The 22,795-nt window shown below is 41.8% G+C and overlaps 1 protein-coding gene across 2 annotated transcripts; it reads right to left on the reverse strand.

Moving 5' to 3' along the window:
- Nucleotides 1–104: 104 nt before the first annotated feature.
- On the reverse strand, nucleotides 105–22,311 carry LOC110500365 (AP-1 complex subunit sigma-1A). Of its 2 annotated transcripts, none has more exons than XM_021577696.2 (5): nucleotides 22,098–22,311; nucleotides 9,944–10,122; nucleotides 6,242–6,350; nucleotides 2,813–2,950; nucleotides 105–2,355 (listed from the first exon to the last, which is right to left on the reverse strand). In XM_021577696.2, exons 1-5 carry the CDS (start codon nucleotides 22,098–22,100, stop codon nucleotides 2,308–2,310), a joined length of 477 nt encoding a protein of 158 aa, XP_021433371.1. In that variant the 5' UTR covers nucleotides 22,101–22,311; the 3' UTR covers nucleotides 105–2,307. The 2 variants fall into 2 exon arrangements, with proteins under 2 accessions (XP_021433371.1, XP_036813685.1); XM_036957790.1 differs by lacking the exon at nucleotides 22,098–22,311 and adding an exon at nucleotides 21,962–21,984.
- Nucleotides 22,312–22,795: the final 484 nt, after the last annotated feature.

Genomic DNA, 22,795 nt, shown 5'->3' on the forward strand with positions numbered 1-22,795 from the left:
CATTTACATTTTCAAGAGAGGATAGACGCTCTTATCCAGACCAAGTTACTGTCAGTGCATTCAACTAAGGTAAAAATGACAATAAGCAAACCAGAAGGCACAAGTCCTTTCTAATGGCATTTTATTTTCATTATAAAATTACATTCACACGATTCCCTTTGATAATATGTCTACGTCCCAAATGGTACCCTTCTCTCTTTACAGTGCACTACTTGACCAGAACCCTGGTCAAAGCAAAGATTGCACACTATAAAAGGAATAGGGTGCCATGACTGGACCGTAGTTCAATAGTAATTTATCACATGCCACCCACCCCTCATGCTGGATCCCAAATGAATAAAACCCTACACACACCCCTTTTGGAGTCCCTGAAAAAACGTGAATCAAAATATCTCCTCATTTCTTATTCGGCGCAGTTCCAATAATCCACACTAGCGCACTACTAATAATGAAGCAATAGTTCTGTCCCATTGACCATGCTAGTATACCACTTTGAATGGAGCAATATATTGGGCATGCATCCAAAGGCTTCATCCCAAACGGCACCCTGTTCCATATTTAGGGCCTCTGGTCAAAAGAACTACACTAAACAGCTGGTGTCCCAAATGGCACCCTAAGTGGTACGCTAGTGTGGATATCGGAATGTAGCCTATGTATTGATACTAATTAGAGTGAAGTAATGTATTGGGAATGCACACTAGCAAGTAGTACACTAGTATAAATGTTGAAACGTATCTTATTTAAATCAAAAAGCTAAAGTCAGGTAATAAGAATGCATGTCTACAGTCTGAAGCCAAACTCTCTTCTAGTTGCACTTTATTCCTATTGGTCTATTCCCTCTTGTTGCAGACACAAACATTATTACTCTTTGGAAAGTGGGTATTTGATCGGCGTAAAATGTACTACATTTAATGTGTGTGATGTTATAGGAATGGTAGGTAGCTAGGTCCATTATTTAAAAAGTCACGTGTATGTCAAAGTAGTTGGTTTGCCTTTTGTTGTACTTTGCTGCTCAAAAACAACACTCTCCCTCTCTGCCTATATTTTTGTGCCCTGGGTTAGTCTCATCTGAATCATCATCATCACTACATTGCATACTATGACATTGAGCCCTTTCCACATTCATGCTAGCACAGCCACACACAGGCTAAAAGATCACATCAAACTTCCCCATAGGTTACTTGCTCGATACGCAAGAGAGAGAGAGGGGGTTGAGAGATGGAGGAAATCGAGAGAGAGAGAAAAACGGTTGCGGAATAGAACACAGAAATAGAATTCTAAATTCTATGGAATTCTGGATGGAACCAGAACTTGGGAAGAATCAATCTTCAGATTGACATAAATGGGAATGATAACCCTACAACATATCCTACGGGTTCAACAGAACTCACCAATGCAGACAATCAATGTGGTCCCTTAAAAACAGCAAACGTATTATATTATTCTCATAACGTGTGGTACATATACAAAATATTGGACGACCATTAATTTAAAAGCAAATCCCTGTCCCCTTCAAATTGCACCCTATTCCCTACATAAGGCTCTGGTGAAAGTTAACACACTATGGGTCCTGGTCAAAAGTAGTGCACTATATAGGGAATAGGGTGCAATTTGGGACACATCCTAATCTGATAAAACGTAATCTGTTGGGGAAAATGTTTGTTTTTATTTCATCACCTGCTAAAAAAATGAAAAGCATTAAGACACATTCTGACCTGCCTCTGGAGGGAAAGTTCCAAGGTCAAATCAGAGCAGGGACCAAATACTATTTCAAATACTTCAAACTGAGCTTGATTGAGCGTCCTGGCAGAACGGAACCAATCCATGCAGGCTAAAGCAAAACGCTAGAAGTACATGAACAATTTCAGATAGTATTTGATCCCAAGTCTGGGTCATACAACATTAGTAGTAGCTAAATCCTTCGGCCAAAAGTGGCACCATTTTCACAGAGCTAATATAAATAGGGCGTGGATCATCATCATGATAATACACAACAATGTCAGCAATGTCTGGAATTCAGTACCCAAACGTCAACGTGTGAATTTCAATTGACACCCTATTTTTACTTAAAAAAGGTGCACTTCTTTTGTGCCCTAGAGTACTATATAGGGAATAGGGTGCCACTTGAGACACACCTTAGATAAGATTCCACCCCAGCCTTTACCCCCTTCCCAGCCTCCCCCAAAACCCCCTCCACATCAAACCCCCTTTCCTCCACCCTGTTGCACATGGAACCCAAAGTCCTCCGTCTCTTCGCCTGTCTGTTGCCTGATTAAAAAGTGCTGTGATCAGAGTACCCTGCTGTCACTACGCCAGGCCCATCTCCTCTAGAACACTTCTCGGAGACTCGTCCTCCTGTAAGGGGGAGACGGGGAACAGATGGCTCAGACTACATGGTGACAAATAAAACTACATTAATAATGGCTAGGTATTAAGTCATAAGGCCCGATTCAGACTTTTATATAACAGACTCAATATGGACTTAAGTCAATAAAATATGGACTTAAGTTAAAAAATGGTGTTAAATACATTTATCTCAAGCCTGAATAGGGCCCATAGTGAGGTAGAGACACCCGATGGAGGTCGCCAGACTGGTGTGCTGGAGTTTTTCCTTTTTAATTAGAGAGAGATCACTCCTATCATGTACATGCAGCCTAATTTTGACATTTAAAAAAAAAAACTTTAAACCACCTATTCAGTATTTATCCTTTGCCATCCGTTTTTTTAAATGTGATTGTCTGTATGTATTATGTTTGCTTCTAGATGAATTGCCTCACGGAGGACATTAACGTTTTTTCAATCTGAATCCTACCTCCTGTAGTAGGTCGGCCTGTTCGATGGCCTTGAGAACACTCTTCTTGGACGTGTCTTGGATCTCCCCCCCCATCAGAAACTCATCCAGTATAAAGTAGGCCTTCTCAAAGTTAAAGATGATATCCAGCTCACATACCTGCCAGGGCACACACACACACACACAGACAGGGAGCAATCAGAATCACCTTTATTTGCCAATTACATTTACATATATCAGGAATTTGACTTGGTAAAATGGTGCCAACAGCAATAGACAAAATAGACAAGAGGAATTGACACAGTCTACGTACAGTATATACAGGAAGCCTACACTAATTACACGATAGAAGAGTATAAGCACATTTATAGTTGAGGATATATAAGGAGAGAAGCTTGAGCGAGAGGAGAGCAGTGTTTTCCCGGGTTAAGACATTTTTGCCAAACAAGCCCTATTTTGGCGGCTTCTGGTACATTCTAACGCTAGATTGTATTTTCAACCTGCACCAATCAGGTAATAACACTAATCTAATTGTATTTGCACTTTTACAGTGTTGGTTTCATCAGCTGTTGTATAACATGATATAAACAACATTTTGACTGCATTGGGCCTTTAAAGAACCCTGTAAGAGTCCGCTGACATTCACAGGCTTTAAGCTTCATTTTAAGAGGCATTTTCTCAGCTATCTACAATACAGGTATGACAGGTATCGGTTGTCTCAGGTAGCCTGCAAAAGCCAGCATGGATAAAATGCAATGATTGACTAATGTTTTCCATATTCTAATAACTTCATGTGCCAACATATCTCCATGGTCTGTGCCATGGTGAAACTTACACTCCTGTAGATCTGAAATAATTGGATGGTGAAAATTGCCAGCCAACCAGAAAAGCAAGGTGAAGAAATTCAGACATTCAGGACAATCCTTGTCCTGCAAAGAAATTTTTTTTTTTTGCAAGCATTAGGCATTTAGAATTAAATGTGGAGTGGTGCTGGATAGTTCTACTTGACTTGAGTGGGTCGAGTCACTAATGTGATATTCCTGTCTGGTTTTGCGCCCCCTCGGGCTCATGCGGTGGGGGGAGATCTTAGTGGGACATACACCGCTTTGTCTCAGGGTAGTAAGTTGGTAGTCTGTTCATTTCCCTCTGGTGGTCTGGGGGCTGTGCTTTGGCAAAGTGGGTGGGGTTATATCCAGTCCGGAGGTATCGTCGAACGGGGCCACAGTGTCCCCGACATCAGTCTCCAGTATCTATGCTTTAATAGTCTATGTGAGGGGCTCTAGGGCCAGTCTGTCTCATATCTGGTGTAATTCTCCAGTCTTATCTGGTGTAATTCTCCAGTCTTATCTGGTGTAATTCTCCAGTCTTATCTGGTGTAATTCTCCAGTCTTATCTGTACTGTGTGATCTTAAGTATGCTCCCTCTAATTCTCCCATCTTCTCACCCTGTCAGACGACCTGAGCCCTAGGACCATGCCTCAAGACTACCTGACCTGATGTCTCCTGGCTGTCCCCAGTCCACCTGGTCGTGCTGCTGATACATTTGCTGCTGTTCTCCCTGCTGCTATGGAACCCCGACCTGTTCACAGGACATGCTACCTTATCCTGGAAGCCAACTGATATTTACTCCTGTGCTGACCTGTTGCACCGTCTATAACCACTGTGATTATTATTTGACCCTGATGGTCATCCCTACTGAACAAAAATATAAAATGCAACAATTTAAAACATTTTACAGAGTTACAGTTCAAATAAGGAAATCAGTCAATTTAAATAAATTCATTAGGCCCTAATCTACGGATTTCACATGATTGGGCAGGGGCCCAGCCATGGGTGCGCCTGGGAGGGCACAGGCGCCCCCCACTGGGGAGCCAGGTCCAGCCAATCAGAATGAGTATTTCCCCACAAAAGGGCTTTATTACAGACATAAATACTCAGTTTTCCCAGGTGGCTGGTCTCAGACAATCCTGCAGGTGAAGAAGCCGGATGTGGAGGTCCTGGGCTGGTGTGGTTACACGTGGTCTGCGGTTGCGAGGCTGTTTGGATAGCTCTAAAACAACGTTGGAGGTGGCTTACGGTAGAAAAATTAACATTAAATTATCTGGCAACAGCTTTGGTAGACATTCCTGCAGACAGCATGTCAACTGCACGCATCCTCAACTTGAGACATCTATGGCATTGTGTTGTGTGACAGAACTTTATATTTGAGTGGCCTTTTATTGTCCCCAGCACCAGGTGCACCTGTGTAATGATCATCCTGTTTAAAAGCAGCTTATTGATATGCCACACCTAGAGAAATATTAACTAAAAAGGATAAACTAATTTTTGAACAAAATTAGAGATTCGAGATTTTTGGGATCTTTTATTTCGGCTCATGAAAAATGAGACCAACACTTTGCATGTTGCGTTTATATTTTTGTTCATTAAAATAAACGTTTGAACATCTTGAACGAATGTTCTGTCCTTAATTGCCATGTACTGTTATAATCTCCACCCGGCACAGCCTGAAGAGGACTGGACACCCTTCAGAGCCTGGTTCCTCTAGGATTCTTCCTAAGTTCCTGCCTTTCTAGGGAGTTTTTCCTAGCCATCGTGCTTCTACATCTGCATTGCTTGCTGTTTGGGGTTTTAGGCTGGGTTTCTGTGTAAGTACTTTGTGGTATCGGCTGATGTAAAAATGGCTTTATAAATACATGTGATTGACTTGATTGGTTAATGTCGGGCCCTGCACGCAAAAAAAATTTATGTGACAGAAGAAAATAGGCCAAGTGGATTTTGAGTCATGGTTACAACATTATTATGGGACGTGCAAATTCATGCGCTCTTTCTCCGTGTAAATACATTTGACTGCTACCACAGCGCACACAACACACACACACACAAATTACCTGTCATTGCTCACTTTGTGACTGACAGGAGCCTGTCCTATCAATAGATGGCTGGAAGACGCACGTTGTTCATTCTAATGGGAGAGGGCTCGGCAGACTTTTTCTGACTAACAAGTTGAAAAGTAGCTTAGTTAATTTAAGTGGGAAAAGTAGCCGGCTGAAATTGTGTCTAAAAAGGGTCTACAAAGCCGGCAGACAGCACTAGTGGACAATACTGGGGGAGGGAGAGAAGACTATGGAGAGTTCAATAGATCAATAGAGGGACCGTGAGGGAGAATAAACAGCATATGATGCGAGTCATCGACTTACATGAAAATCCTTTGATTGTCCGGTAGTAAAATAGAAGAGAGGCAGGGAGGATGAAATGGAAGAGAGGCAGGGAGGATGAAATGGAAGAGAGGCAGGGAGGATGAAATGGAAGAGAGGCAGGGAGGATGAAATGGAAAATATATGATAAGCCAACGAGTGGAGGTGAGAAATAAGCAGTTGGAGAGAGAGAATGCAGTTGGCTAAAGAAGAGATAATGAAAGAGTTGGCTGGAGAAGTCGGAATGAGAGACTCACGCTGCCGAAGTACTTATCCAGCAGCTCTACGAAGCGGTGGATGACCTCTAGAGTGATGAGTTCGTTGTCCTGCTCCTCCACCGCACAGCAAAAATACAGACTGGCATACCTATAGAGCGCACACACACACACACACACACACACACCGTATTAGTGCAAACAGCATGCAGAGGCGGAATGGAAGGAAGGAACCCAGAAAACCCCCACACTGTCTTTGGGTTATTGAGGTTCAACACACCCACACCTTCTTCATTGAGGTTCAGCTCAGAACTAAAAAGGGGGAAATCCATGGAGCTCCTGCCAGTCAGTAACCCAGGGCCATGTTCTGTAGCCAAACGTAGATAGAATGCCACAAATAGAGGGCATGCTTCTTCTGCAAAGCATATTTCAATCTGAATGTTCCAAACCGTTGCGTCCTGCTGAACGCGCCCTTAGACAACTAATAACTACTGAAAGACAAGCTTTTTCTGCTGCTGTGTATGATGCCAGTCTATGCAGTGTGCTTGACAACTCAAGGGTTGTGCACTATACCATGTGTTGGGTTGTGTGTAAGGTTGTGTGCGTTGTTTCCCAACTGTGGCCCTGGACAAGCACACCTGATTCTACTTGTCAACTAGTCATCAAGCCCTTGACAAGTTGAATCAGGTGTTTTTTGTCTGGGGCTACAACAAAAATGCATGCTGTCAAGGATACTTGACGACCAGAGTTGGGAAACACTAGAGCATTAGCAAAGTCAGCTCTTTGGCTCACTCACCTGGCCAGAAACAGGTACTGCACTACACCGCAGAGAGCACTGTTGAGTTTCCATCAGATTTACCTCAGTTCTTCCTATTTCCATCTACATTGCATAGGAAAGTATTCATAGCCCTGGACTTAATGCACATTTTCTTGTGTTACAGCCTGAATTCAAAATGGATTCAATTGTTTTTCCTCGCCCATCTACACTCAATACCCCATAATGACAAATTGAAAACCTGTTGAACCTGAAAACCTGTTGAAAACCAATACATTTTAGCGAATGTATTGAACATAAAATACATACATATCTAATTTACATATGTATTCACAATCCTGAGTCAATACATGTTAGAATCACCTTTTTGCAGCGCTCACTGCTGTGAGTCTTTCTGGGTAAGTCTAAGAGCTTTGCACACCTGGACTGTACAATATTTGCCCACTATTCTATTCAAAATTAAAAAAGCTCTGTCCAATTGATTGTTGATCATTGCTAGACAACCATTTTCAAGTCTTGGCTTATTCAAGTCTTGCAATAAATCTTGCCAAGCAGATTTGAGTCAACACTAACTCGGCCAATCGGAAACATTAAATGTTTTCTTGGTAAGCAATGCCAGTGTAGTTTTGGCTTAGTGTTTTAGGTTATTGCCCTGCTGAAAGGTTAATTCATCTTTCAGTGTCTATTGGAAAGCAGACTGAACCAACACTAGGATTTTGCCTGTGCTTATATCCATTCCGTTTATTTTTATCCTCAAAACCCCCCAGGCCTTAATGATTGCAAGCATACAGTACCCATAACATGATGCAGCCACCACTATGCTTGAAAATATGTAGAGTGGTACTCAGTAAGGTGTTGTATTGGATTTGCACAAAAACATAATTTGCATTCAGGACAAATAGTTAATTGCTTTGCCACATTTTTTGCAAACATGCTCTGACTTGGGGCCAAGGCCAAGCCACTGGTACTTTTCAGCTTACATTTACACAAGAATGGCTAACTGTGAACTTTAAAACCTTCTCACAAAGCAACTTGATACAGAGGTTGTTGATTCGGCACACCCCAAGTCTTTAGTGTCACACTCCTGGTGGAAACAATTACACTAGAGCAAAACATTAACACTAGGCTTGGGCGGTATCCATATTGTCATACAGACCTTGTGCCATATGGGGATATTCTGTAATACCGACACAGAACACCAGGGGTACTATTTTCTAACCCCATCGCCTCTGTAATACGAAGGTTAGCAATGCTAACAAGTACATGTAAAATCCCATAGAGAATGCTGACATTGCGAACATTCTATACAGTCTCTGACCTAAACCATTTTCAGGACGGACATCCCAGATCACAAAGTAACTTTAAAAAAAATGCTACTCACAAAACAAAATGTTAGACAGCAAGGATCTTTATCCAGGAAGGGATTCTCTGCTGTTACAAAGCAAAGCTGGACTTGGGAAGAAGGTAACCACTTAGTAGCTAGTTAGCTACCTAGCTAAGTTAGCAAACCAAATGTGCAACTGCAGAGCCTTTAGCAGATTTTAGACAGTTAAATTATATCTAGCTGGCAAACATTTCATTGTGAATTCCATACTGTAACTCAATCACCTGGCACATGCTGCACAGTAGTGACTCACAAGGCTCCGTTCTCTGGTTGTTGTGTGCTTGTAAACAAATACAACATGACAGTGGACTGACTACCAGTAAGTGTCATATTGAAATGAAGAACGCGATCTCCTTTATCTCCTAATGTATTGCACAAGTTGACTGCAGGTATTTACTTTAAAAGTACCAAAAAATATTCACATATTTTAAAAAAAACGTTAAATAAATAGTTTCAAAGGTATTAAAAACCATCCCGTGGCTATTTCCAAATACCCCGGTATACAGCCCGAGCCTAATTAACATAAGAACAGTGGCGGCACACAGTCTTAGGTGGAAGTGCAGCATATGATAAGCTTGCACAGATTCACTGTGGTGTAGGTTACTGTAGGATCCTCTGGGCAACTTCTACACCGAGTGCTGTGTGTGGATGGCTTCTGTATGAGATGTGGGAGGTGGGAATGAGTGTCCAAATGGTGAGTCACTGAGCATCAGTTGGAATGGAAAGTCAAATCTGTGTTTTGGGGAAACAATACCAAACACCCCTCAGAGACAGCTTGGGTGATAATGCCAGGAGACAGGTCGGGACACACACACACACAGTAATGTCAAGTGTGTGTGTGACAGGTCTGTCTCTTTTAATGCCCCCCTGGAGCCACTTTTGAAGAACAATTATTACCAGTAGAGGGAAAGGGGGGGGCCATCTTAACATTTAGTGTAGTTGCCTGGTTTGGCTCCCTCACATGGGCAAGTCTGAATACCATTGTGAGAGTTGTACAGGTCTGTGGTAAGATTGAATGGAGAAAGCAAAAGGCTCTCCGAGACGTTTACAAAGAGCGCAAACATAAAAGGGGCAAATAAATCATTTTGGATCTTACACCAACACTGAAGAGCCAGTTCTGCCATTAGGGAACAGACTCAGGACCTCTTAAAACCAAGAGAGCCACTAAAAGCTTTGTACCGGCATCAGTATGGCTTTTAAATTAAAACAGTTGTGCGGTTTACGTGTATCTTGTATAGGCCTAAACCTTGTAAACATTGGTAAGGTCACGTGTGAACGTTGCCGTTTATATGTCTACTATACATCTATCTATCTTATTCGACCTGCCACAACTGAAGTTCTTTCTGGAAAAAAAAAAGAAGTCATTCAATTATTGTGTGAGTGAGAGACAGTGGGAGAGAGAGTATGTGTGTGTGACTACAATTCCAAACACTTATGTGAAGCACGCAGTACCCTTTGTTGAAATTGTTCAAGTGTGTGTTTGTGTGAACAGAGTGTGTAGCAGCTACATGCTGTCTCACACAACCATGAAAAAACACTTTTCAAGGATCAGAAAAATCCCTGGCGTGTGCGTGTATTCCAGTACCTCTTGTAGACAATCTTGAGGTCCCTCCACTCCAGGAAGCTGCACATCTTGGGCTTGCGGGCCAGCACCACCTGCATGAGCTCCCTCACCATCTTCTTCTTGTCCCTCTCGGCCGTGGCCGTGTACCACTTCTGGAGACGCAGCTTCCCCTGCCGACTGAACAGCAACATGAAACGCATCTAGAAAGGAGGGAGACCAGGAAGAGTTAATGTCAGTTTACAGGGGGAGGAAACAGGTGGGGAGAAAGACAGGATCAAAGACAGGATCAATAGCATACAGAAAGGAGACCAGGGCACGTTAGTACCAGGTAACTTCAGGATGAACTAGTGTGTACAACAGACAGAACATAGAGGGTAAAACAAAGACTAAAATAGACAGTTCTGCATAAAGCGGGAGGACTTCTGGAGCACTGAACAGCAACATGAAACGCATCTAGAGAGGAGGAGGTGGGACAGCAGACAGGGCAGAGAGGTCGTGATATGTAGGCCTACACATATTAGGCAGACACAGGCTAACAGAGAGTAAGCAGTAAGACCTTTCGCGCCGGCGCAGCAAGTCTCATATATTAGCAACCTGGACTGGGTCACAAAACAGGAAAAGGGGGATTATAAGTATGATGGGGAAAGAGATATTGCTCCATTGTACAACAACAAAAAAAAATGAACATCAGATCTGCATAAAGAGAGAAAGATTATGAGCGAGAGAAAGAGAGTCAGTGGGAGAGAGAGAGGGGAGGACAGACAGACCATACTTTTTATGTCACAAGTTTAGTAGGGCCTACATGTGTGTCTAGATCTACATATCAACCATGTTAATACTGACATGGTGGAAAAAGTACAGTAACAGACTACATCTCCCACCGGACTTGTCCTAGTTATCGAGACCCTCCCTGAAACAAAATCTCCAATCTGTGCTTTTAAACTCCCTGGCACCACGTGGTGTGGTGGAGCGTCAATCTCCTAGAGACTGCCTGGCCACGAATGTAGCACACACTCTAATGTTAAACTAGACTACTAACATCAGCGCCCACCTACAAAATCATCTGTGAAAGTCACCTTTTGAAAGGAGTATCATTCTACTTGCATTCAGTGTGTGTGTTCTCAAAAACACTTCAGAGGGCGAGAGAGGGTAGTGAGCTCATGGGCTCCTGGGTTCTTCTGCAAAAAAATATAGAATTAGAGTTGGATAAATGTAGATAAGCCCGATAAACCTGTATAAATTCTAGTTTATACAGGATACTAACCTCAACATCAAAACCTTGAATCCAAATTCCATACCTAAAACATTGATTTTGGACAAAACTACCTGAATGGTCTATTACTACCAAGGACTATCAAGAAAAAAAAACGAACAAACCAAAACCTGCAGAAGAAACACAGCGCAACCTAAAAATACAATCCAACACAAAACTGAGTGAGTAATGTGGAGTCTGAAACTACAAAAAAAAGACAATCTCTAGGTAATTTTGTTATACAAAGTTTAATAAATAAGGCTACCAAGCTGCTAGGACAGAACTGACCTGGCTGCAACTTCAATTAGCACTTAAGTGTGAAGTGAGAGGTGTGAAAACTCTTGAGCCTGACAATGGCAGGAGAGTTTCCCTACCCAAATGCAGAGGCCATTGAAGCCCCATTGCTTATCCCTGTGCAGAGGTCATTACAATACAGTACCCCATGGATAAAAAAATAACACTGCATGGAATAAGTGCAAAAAAAAGCTCCTTAACTCCTTTGGGACTGGGGGCAGTATTGAGTAGCTTGGATGAATAAGGTTCCCAGAGTACACTGCCTGCTACTCTGTCTCAGATGCTAATATATGCATGTTATTAGTAGTATTGGATAGAAAACACTCTGAAGTTTCTAAAACTGCTTGAATGATGTCTGAGTATAACAGAACTAATAAGGCAGGCGAAAACCTGAGACAAATCCAACCAGGAAGTGGGAAATCTGAGGTTTGTAGTTTCATTTAAGTGATTGCCTATCCAATATGCTGTGTCTATGGGGCCAGATTGCACTTCCCAAGGCTTCCAGCAGATGTCAAAAGTATTTTGAAAGTTGTTTGAGGCTTTTATTGTGGAAGGAGGTCGAATAAGAGCTGTTTCAACAAGTGGACTAGGCTGTGGCCAATCAGTTGTTTACTGCGCGGTCACGCGGGTGCGCTGTTCGTTCTTTTTCCTTTGTAATGAATACGCTATTGTCCGGTTGGAATATTATTGAATATTCATTATAAAAATACCCTAAGGATTGACTGTAAACATCGTTTGACATGTTTCTACAAACTAATGGAACTCTTGACTTTTAGTCTAGATTTTGCGCCCGCGCATTGTGACTTTTGAATAGTGAACAAAACATGCAAACAAAACGGAGGTATTTTGACATAAATATGGACGTAATCGAACAAAACAAACATTTCTTGTGGAAGTAGGAGTCCTGGGAGTGCATTCCGATGAAGATCAGCAAAGGTAAGTGAAGATTAATAATGCTATTTATGACTTTTGTTGACTCCACAATTTGGCGGGTAACTGTATGGCTTGCTTTTGTGGCTGAACGCTGTTCTCAGATGATTGAATATTGTGCTTTTTCCGTAAATCTTTTTTGAAATCTGACACAGCAGTTGCATTAACCTCTAGGTGTTAGGGGGCGCTATTTAAATTTTTGGATGAAAAACGTTCCCGTTTTAAACAAGATATTTTGTCACGAAAAGATGCTCGACTACACATATAATTGACAGCTTGGATAGAAAACAAACTGCAAAGATATTGTCTGTGAGTGCAACAGAACTGATGTTGCAGGCGAAACCCAGATAAAAATCCAACCAGGAAGTGCTGCATTTTTTGAAACCGCCTCATGCCAATGACTCCTTATATGGCTGTGAATGAGCTACGAATGAGCTTACGTTTTCTACATATCCCCCAAGGTGTCTACAGCATTGTGACGTATTTTTGCACATTTCCGTTGAAGAATAGCCGTAAGGGACCATATTTAGCAAGTGGTCACATTGTGTCTCCCGCATAAAATCTTGCGTAAAATACTGAGGTAGCCATTTTTCCAATCGCTTCTTATGAGAAACCAATTGCCTCGACGGATATATTATCGAATATATGTTGAAAACACCTTGAGCATTGATCCTAAACAACCGTTTGCCGTGTTTCTGTCGATATTATGGAGCTAATTTGGAAAAAAGTTTGGCGTTGTAGTGGTAGCATTTTCCGGTCGATTTCTCAGCCAAGCATGATGAACAAACGGGAGCTATTTCGCCTACAAAAATAATATTTTTGGAAAAAAGGAACATTTGCTATCTAATTGGGAGTCTCCTGAGAGAAAACATCCGAAGTTCTTCAAAGGTAAATTATTTAATTTGGTTGCTTTTCTTATTTTCGTGAAAATGTTGCCTGCTGCCAGCAGAGCAAAGCATTATGCCATGATAAACTTACACAAATGTTTGTCTAGCGTTGGCTGTAATGCATATTTTGAAAATCTGAGATGACAGTGTGATTAACAAAATATATTGTTTGAATATATTTCATTTGCGATTTTCATGAATAGGAAAAGATTCTAGGGGTATTTATGCCCGCTGCGTTATGCTAATTCATTTGAGGCTATGATTACGCTCCCAGATCCGGGATTGTTAAGAACAAGTTTATCTTTAATTCTATGTAAAACATGCATCTTTCAAAGTTTATGATGAGTATTTCTGTTATTTGATGTGGCTCTCTGCAATTTCTCCAGATGTTTTGGAGGCATTTCTGAACATAGCGCCAATGTAAACTGAGGTTTTTGGATATAAATATGAACTTGATCGAACAAAACATACATGCATTGTGTAACATTGAGTCCTGGGAGTGTCATCTGATGAACATCGTCAAAGGTTAGTGATTAATTTTATCTATATTTCTGCTTTTTTGTGACACCTCTCGTTGGTTGGAAAATGGCTGAATGCTTTGTGACTAGTTGCTGACCTAACATAATGATATGTTCTGCTTTCGCTGAAAAGCCTTTTTGAAATCGGACACTGTGGTTGGATTAACGAAAAGTGTATCTTTAAGATGGTGTAAAATACTTATATGGTTGAGGAATTTTAATTATGAGATTTCTGTTGTTCTGAATTTGGCGCCCTGCACTTTCACTGGCTGTTGGCGAGGTGGAACGCTAGCGTCCCGAATGATCCCAGAGAGGTTAAGCCCCACCCCTCTTCAACATATACACTGCTCAAAAAAATAAAGGGAACACTAAAATAACACATCCTAGATCTGAATGAATGAAATATTCTTATTAAATACTTTTTTCTTTACATAGTTGAATGTGCTGACAACAAAACCACACAAAAATTATCAATGGAAATCAAATTTATCAACCCATGGAGGTCTGGATTTGGAGTCACACTCAAAATTAAAGTGGAAAACCACACTACAGGCTGATCCAACTTTGATGTAATGTCCTTAAAACAAGTCAAAATTAGGCTCAGTAGTGTGTGTGGCCTCCACGTGCCTGTATGACCTCTTACAACGCCTGGGCATGCTCCTGACGAGGTGGCGGATGGTCTCCTGAGGGATCTCCTCCCAGGCCTGGACTAAAGCATCCGCCAACTCCTGGACAGTCTGTGGTGCAACATGGCATTGGTGGATGGAGCGAGACATGATGTCCCAGATGTGCTCAATTGGATTCAGGTCTGGGGAACGGGCAGGCCAGTCCAAAGCATCAATGCCTTCCTCTTGCAGGAACTGCTGACACACTCCAGCCACATGAGGTCTAGCATTGTCTTGCATTAGGAGGAACCCAGGGCCAACCGCACCAGCATATGGTCTCTCAAGGGGTATAAGGATCTCATCTCGGTACCTAATGGCAGTCAGGCTACCTCTGGCGAGCACATGGAGGGCTGTGCGGCCCACCAAAGAAATGCCACCCCACACCATGACTGACCCACCGCCAAACCGGTAATGCTGGAGGATGTTGCAGGTAGCAGAAAGTTCTCCACGGCGTCTCCAGACTGTGACGTCTGTCACATGTGCTCAGTGTGAACCTGCTTTCATCTGTGAAGAGCACAGGGCGCCAGTGGCGAATTTGCCAATCTTGGTGTTCTCTGGCAAATGCCAAACGTCCTGCACAGTGTTGGGCTGTAAGCACAACACCCACCGGTGGACGTCGGGCCCTCATACCACCCTCATGGAGTCTGTTTCTGACCGTTTGAGCAGACACATGCACAATTGTGGCCTGCTGGAGGTCATTTAGCAGGGCTCTGGGCAGTGCTACTCCTGCTCCTCCTTGCACAAAGGCGGAGGTAGCGGTCCTGCTGCTGGGTTGTTGCCCTCCTACAGCCTCCTCCACGTCTCCTGATGTACTGGCCTGTCTCCTGGTAGCGCCTCCATGCTCTGGACACTACGCTGACAGACACAGCAAACCTTCTTGCCACAGCTCGCATTGATGTTCCATCCTGGATGAGCTGCACTACCTGAGCCACTTGACAGCTCGCATTGATGTTTCATCCTGGATGAGCTGCACTACCTGAGCCACTTGTGTGGGTTGTAGACTCCGTCTCATGCTACCACTAGAGTGAAAGCACCGCCAGCATTCAAAAGTGACCAAAACATCAGCCAGGAAGCATAGGAACTGAAAAGTGGTCTGTGTTCACCGCCTGCAGAACCACTCCTTTATTGGGGGTGTCTTGCTAATTGCCTATAATTTCCACCTGTTGTCTATTCCATTTGCACAACAGCATGTGAAATTTATTGTCAATCAGTGTTGCTTCCTAAGTGGACAGTTTGATTTCACAGAAGTGTGATTGACTTGGAGTTACATTGTGTTGTTTAAGTGTTCCCTTTACTTTTTTGAGCAGTGTATATCAACGAATTGGCAAGGGCACTAGAACAGTCTGCAGCACCTGGCCTCACCCTACTAGAATCAGAAGTCAAATATCTACTGATTATCTGGTTCTTCTGTCCCCAACCAAGGAGGGCCTACAGAAACACCTAGATCTTCTGCACGGATTCTGTCAGACCTGGGCTCTGACAGTAAATCTTAGTAAGACAAAAATAACTGTGTTCCAAAAAAGGTCCAGTTGCCAGGACAACGAATACAAATTCCATCTTGACATCGTTGTCCTAGAGCATACAAAAAGCTATACATACCTTGGCCTAAACATCAGCTCCACAGGTAACTTCCACAACGCTGTGAACGATCTGAGACAAGGCAAGAAGGGCCTTCTATGCCATCAAAAGGAACATAAAATTCAACATACCAATTAGGATCTGGGTAAAAATACTTGAATCAGTTATAGAACCCTTTGCCCTTTATGTTTGAGGTCCGCTCACCAACCAAGAATTCACAAATTGGGACAATAAACAATTTGAGATTCTGCAAAAATATCCTCAGTGTGCAATGTAAAACACCAAATAATGCATGCAGAGTAGAAGTAGGCCGAAACCCGCTAATTATTAAAATCCAGAAAAGAGAGACGTCAAATTTTACAACCAGAGGTGGAAACTTTCCATGGGAATTAACAGGAATATATGCAAATTAATATTAATGGCATTTAAATGTAGATGTTTTTTGCATTGGATATATTTACCATATCATATGGAGACAAACTTAAACCTTTTACCTTATCATAAGTAGACATAATAACAAATGATGAAATCCTTCCAAAAGAAATGTAAAAAACAATTTAGTTACAAATTGAACTTTAATTAAATGAGTTGACTCTTCACATGGGATGATTTCACTGAACAACAAAAGGGAATATTGAATGATCCCCAATGATCCATTGCATCTCCCAAAACCATTTTCAACATATGATAACCAAAACTTTAGTTTCTAGACTTTCTTCCTCTCAGGCTTCCATGTCTTCTCCCTGGACCTCCTCAAATGTCCACCTCTTGAACATTGACTCTGAGGACTCATCTTCACTGTCACTTTCCAACCTTGTTGAGGATGGCTCATTGTCAGGCTCAAAAAACCTCAAATGTGCCCGGATGACCACCAATTTTTCAACCCTTGTATTGGTCAGTCTGTTACGTGCTTTGGTGTGTGTGTTCACAAACAAGAACCAGTTGCGCTCTGAGGCGGCTGATGTTGGGGGGATTTGGAGGATGATGGAGGCAACAATGGAAAGAGCCTCAGATCCAAAGTTCCTTCCATCGGGTGGCTGATGAGATATGTTGGCACGACTGCCATATTGCATCTCCACCCCAAAGCCAGACTGCCAAGAACCTTGCCTTCATCCAGGCCAAGGTGGCGAGATACAGTAGTGATGACACCATAGGCCATTTTGATCTCTGCACCAGACAGGATGCTCTTGCCAGCATACGCAGAACTGCAGTTTCCTCTGCTTGGAGCAACATCTCTGCAAGCAGAGTCTGAACATCAGACAGGATGGCATTGTCTCCCTCGATCCGTGCAATGACTACTGCTACAGGTTTCAGGCTGCATAGCAGTCTCCCAAAATACATCATCCAGGAGGATCCCCTTGAGGGGATGTCCATATCAGCAGACTGTGATAAGGCAATTTCTTGGAGAGGCTCCTTCCCCTCCAGGGGACTGACAAACATGATAACAACACCACCCCAACAGGTGTTGCTGGGCAGCTTCAATGTGGTGATCTTATTATTTGCTTGGTGAGGTAGATTGCTGCTATAACTTGATGACCCTTCACATACCTAATAATTTCCTTGGCTCTCTTGTAGAGTGTATCTATTGTTTTCAATGCCATGATGTCCTTGAAGAGCAGATTCAATGCATGAGCAGCACAGCCAAAGGGTGTGATGTGAGGGTAGGACTCCTCCACTTTAGACCAAGCAGCCTTCATGTTCACAGCATTGTCTGTCACCAGTGCAAATACCTTCTGTGGTCCAAGGCCATTGATGACTGCCTTCAGCTCATCTGCAATGTAGAGACCAGTGTGTCCTGTGCTCTTGTAGAATACTGGTTGAGGGGTGGAGATGTAGTTAATTATTCCTTGCTCACGAACATTCCACCACCCAGCAGAGATGATTGAAATACAGTCTGCTTTCTCTATGATTTGCTTGACCTTCACTTGAACTCTGTTGAACTCTGCATCGAGCAAATTAGTAGATAAAGCATGTCTAGTTGGAGGGGTGTATGCTTTGCGAAGAACATCCAGAAATCTCTTCCAATACACATTGCCTGTGAGCATCAGAGGTGAACCAGTTGCATACACAGCTCAAGCAAGACATTCATCCGCATTTCTTTGACTATATTCCTTCATTGAGTGAAAAAAACCTTCTGATTCCAGGAGGACCATGAGCTATTGCTATCGATAAGGTGTTAGATTCCTAATTTTCCCCTCGAATAGAAGTACAGGGGCTTTTGTCAGAGGTTGCTTGTTGTGAGCGCTGAGGGAACTTTATGCACTTGGCCAGATGATTCTGCATCTTTGCTGCACTTTTCACATATGATTTGGCACAGTATTTGCAAATGTACACAGCTTTTCCTTCTACATTAGGTGCAGTGAAATGTCTCCACACATCAGCTAGTGCCTGTGGAATTTTCCTGAAAAGGATTAGAAAAAAAAATTGTTTAAAAAAACATATACAATTCCATGTACAGACAAATAGTTAAGCAGTTAGATTAAACAACTCCTTTGCAAGATAAATGTTTTAAAATGAAACATGTATGGGAACAGGTGAATTAACACTCCAAAGTTAGCAGGCTCAAGCAAGCTAAACCCCATATGGTAGCAAAAACTCATATGGTAGCAAAAACTAACTAACTAGCAGAAATTGTTAACAAGTTAGAAATTATTTAAACACACTTTGCTGTAGGCTACCATTTACTAGTTAACAAAAAATCATGTAAGTCATATAAAATATATTCACCCCACCCAGTAATGTAATCAAAACTTACCAGAAAGCATGTAGTCCTTAGCTCAGACAGTGTAGTAGCGTGGGCTCAATAGCATCTCATTAGTGTGCAAGATCTTGAGAATCAGCTGTACATGTGATGGAAGAATGCACTGTGCATGCAAAGGGCTGCAATTCCATTGAATTGGGGATAGTTTCACCAAAATATGCCACAAGACCTAGAAATGCCTTGTGTATCCCACAAAAAAAGGTTCACTGTTATAAGCTAACTTTTTTGATGAATTTAAGCAAAATTCCCAAAATATCCAGGCTTAACTTCCCATGGAAAATTACCAGAAATTTACCGGAAAGTTTCCGACCCTATGCAAACCTAACTGTGACTGATACAAAATGAAGGACATCTTCAACTATGTACAGACTCAGTGAGCATAGCCTTGCCATTGAGAAAGGCCGCCGAGGGCAGACCTGGCTCTCAAGAGAAGATATGCTATGCGCACACTGAACACAAAATGAGGTGGAAACTGAGCTGCACTTCCTAACCTCCTGTCAAATGTATGACCATATTAGACACCTTTGCCTCAGATTACACAGACCCACAAAGACTTTGAAAACAGATCAAATTTTGATAAAGTCACATATCTACTGGGTGAAATACTAGTGTGCAATCACAGCAGCAAGATTAGTGACCTGTTGCCAAAAGAAAAGGGCAACCAAAATGTAAATAAAACTTATATTTATTTGCACATCATTACAACACTGTATATATACATAATGACATTTTAAATGTCTTTATTATTTTGGGACTTTTGTAAGTGTAATGCTTACTGTACATGTTTTATTATCTATTTCACCTGAATTGGCAATGTAAACATGTGTTTCCCATGCCAATAAAGCCCATCTGAACTGGAATTGAGAGAAGAGAGGAGAGGGGGACATGTGACAAGGGAGTGTGAAGTAAAGAAGGCCATGATGTGCATAAGAATAGACTAGCTTCCTTTTGGGAGATTATGCTTAAGCTCATCTGTGTCAGATCCTACAATGTGAAGTGGTTTAGCAGCAGCAGTCCTACTTAGTTATAAAGCAGTCAAAAGACCAACCATATTCTAGCCTGTGCCCAGATCCGTTTATGCAGTCTTGCCTCACTCCTATGGTCAAAGGACCCACCATATTCTAGCCTGGGCCAAGATCTGTTTGTGCTGTCTTGCCAACTCCTATGGTCATTGTCACACTGCACAAACAGATCTGAGACCAGGCTAACACTATTCAACTTAGCCAACACAGTATACTATGTACATTATATCTAAAACACAAATATTGGTACAAACCATCCCTCTTCAAGAAGCAATGGCCAGCCAACCACAAATATTAGTATAGTACTGGTAATCAAATTTGACTGACAGCAAGTGGGAGTCTATTTGTGTAATGATGCCAACTCCTTGTCATGCCAAACAAGAAGTTGACATGATAGTACAAACAGATTGTCACTCCAGGCTAGTTAGCTAGTTAGTTGCTGACCACAAAACATAGATGCAAAGATGAGCTACACATGATTTTAGGTTAAAAACACAGAACTGGACAGACCTTACAAACTCTACTGACACCAATCAATTTACAGTCAACTACTTTGCTAGTTACAGTCGAACCCACTCAGTGCTCTCTCTCTAGTTTTAATCTGACAGAGAGGAGAAGACATGGAAGGGGTTTTATGTTCTGTAAAAGGACACTGGTGAGGACAGCAATACCCTATTTTTATTTTATTTTGTAACCTTTATTTAACCAGGCAAGTCAGTTAAGAACAAATTGTGATTTGTTCTTAAGTGAAAAATGAAAAGTGATTTGGTGATGACATTTCAGATCCTTATGTTCTAAAATACATTTTACCAAGATAAATATGAAGATTCGTGTTCTGAATTGTTCAGTGAGGTCTTTCTCTAACATATGATTAACACTATCTGCAAAAAGTTGGATTTCGTAACTTAATACATCTGATAATTAGCACCGAGCTCTGTTGACATAGCGGTCAGGTTTCTTGTAACAACTTCTGAGGATTTTACATTTTTTGGTCTTCCAAGTTGTTACTGCGGGTCAAAAAAACAAAAACATTTGCATGACAAACGGAATTAAACGTAATAGGCTAAGAAAATAAAAAGCTTGGTATGCGCTCAGTGCTTTGTTGACATTTCACAAGAGATACGCTTGTTTTTGTGAGAAATCTTGAAAAAGAGGAATTTCGTATTAAAATGAAAATCATATGCTAAAATATTTAAAAATTGCATGTCGTATCAAAATCGATTTCCATCTTAACTGCAGATTCGAGAAGAAAGATGAGTTCAATGGTAAAGTTAGCCTGTCGGGTAACCAGTAGCCTTTAATCCTTGCCCAGAATCCAGCCCAGCTGACTCGGTGCAATTTTCCTGATATTTGAACACTTTTTTCCCCTCTGGCCTCCATTGATTTAGTCACCTTAATTCTGACCCTTGTAGGACAGCAAAAACTCCAATCAATAGCTTTTTAACAGATTGTGATCGAGACATGAGGTTTGGACCAATGGTTTTCTTAAAGGATTATCCACACACAAAATATTATTTAACCCATTGGTCAAAATATGTGTTTTGATTGGACTTCAAGTTGACAAAAGTGGCAATTGTCTAATAGTCAACAGTTTATAATTTTGTCCACAGTAAAGGTGCAGTAAACAGGCAGCAATACAAGAGGCAGCCTAACTGACAACCAGATCAGCAAAAGAGAAAGGAGTGTCTGAATAGTTTAACACCATTTTATCAATACACATCGATCATTGTATCAATGTAGCTAGTGCAGGGTCAGTGTTGAGGGTCACAGAGTATCTGCAACGTGTAGGCAGTCAACAGCCAACTTTACAGCTGTTAACACCAACTATGTACACACATACATAGGAACATGTCAAACTACCTAGTTCAAGTGTACATTTCGTTGCAAGCAAACAGAACCAGCTAGCAAGCCAGCTATTTGGCTAATCACGACATCTGGCTAGCTAAACAAGTGTCAAAAGGCTTAGTTATGTAAGGTTACCTTCGAAGATAACTTGTTAGCCAGTGAGCTCAACATACATCTTCCTAGCGAAGTTAGAATTTAGACTAGGCAAAACTCTAATGTGCGGCCTGTCAGACTAGCAAACAAGTTGGCTACTGTACCTGTAGCTATGTTAGCATTAGCCACTTTACCTTTCTAGCCAACACAGGTGGCCAACCAGCTTGCTTCACTCTGCTTCCTGAAACCATACACCTTGCTTGCAGCTAATGTAATGAGCTAACCGGCTGGTTTGAGCTATTCAGCTCTTTTTATGGCGAAATTACTTACCATTTTATCAGGCTCACAACGCAAATATTAACTTGGATCTTCGTATATGAATTACTTGATTTTCCTTTTCGTTTTAAACACAGCAAACGTCAACATTCCATGTCTGTTTCAGAATACTACGGCTCGAGCGAGCAACTCATTCAACCAGCTAGCTAGTAGGAGCGATTCCGGTGACAGACGTCAGCTGTTCCCCTCCTCAGTGAACATGCGCATTGCGCATTTTGAGGCAACCGGTAAAATCAGTTTCGTAACCAAGCCAACCGAGGCGAACTCGCTTGATCTACTAGATCTATTTCAAACACTTTCATAACTAAAACTAAACATGTATGTAGACACAACGCTGTTTCGTTTGAGTTTAGGAGTTGATTATATTACATTTGAAATCTGATTCGTGGTGCTCTAAGATTTTTGGAGGATGGGGGGGGGGGGGGGCATGTGTCTCTCGCACCAGTACAGTATGTTCGGATGTTGTTGCCATGACAAGACGGTCGATGTTGTTTCCATGGAAACTGAGTTCTTACGAGGTGATGGCCAAAAAGTGTGCGTTCAGTCAGCAAGATAGAGATTTTTATAGATTTCTACACAATTTAGCATGCCAGTTGTATCATAGGCTCTAAAAATAATTGCTTGAAATATTACATTTAAGTTTACTCTGTTGCCTAAAGTGACTGCAACCACAACAGGTAGGTTACAGACAG

This window comes from Oncorhynchus mykiss, chromosome 21 (genome assembly GCF_013265735.2).
Source record: "Oncorhynchus mykiss isolate Arlee chromosome 21, USDA_OmykA_1.1, whole genome shotgun sequence".
NCBI classification, from domain to species: domain Eukaryota; kingdom Metazoa; phylum Chordata; class Actinopteri; order Salmoniformes; family Salmonidae; genus Oncorhynchus; species Oncorhynchus mykiss.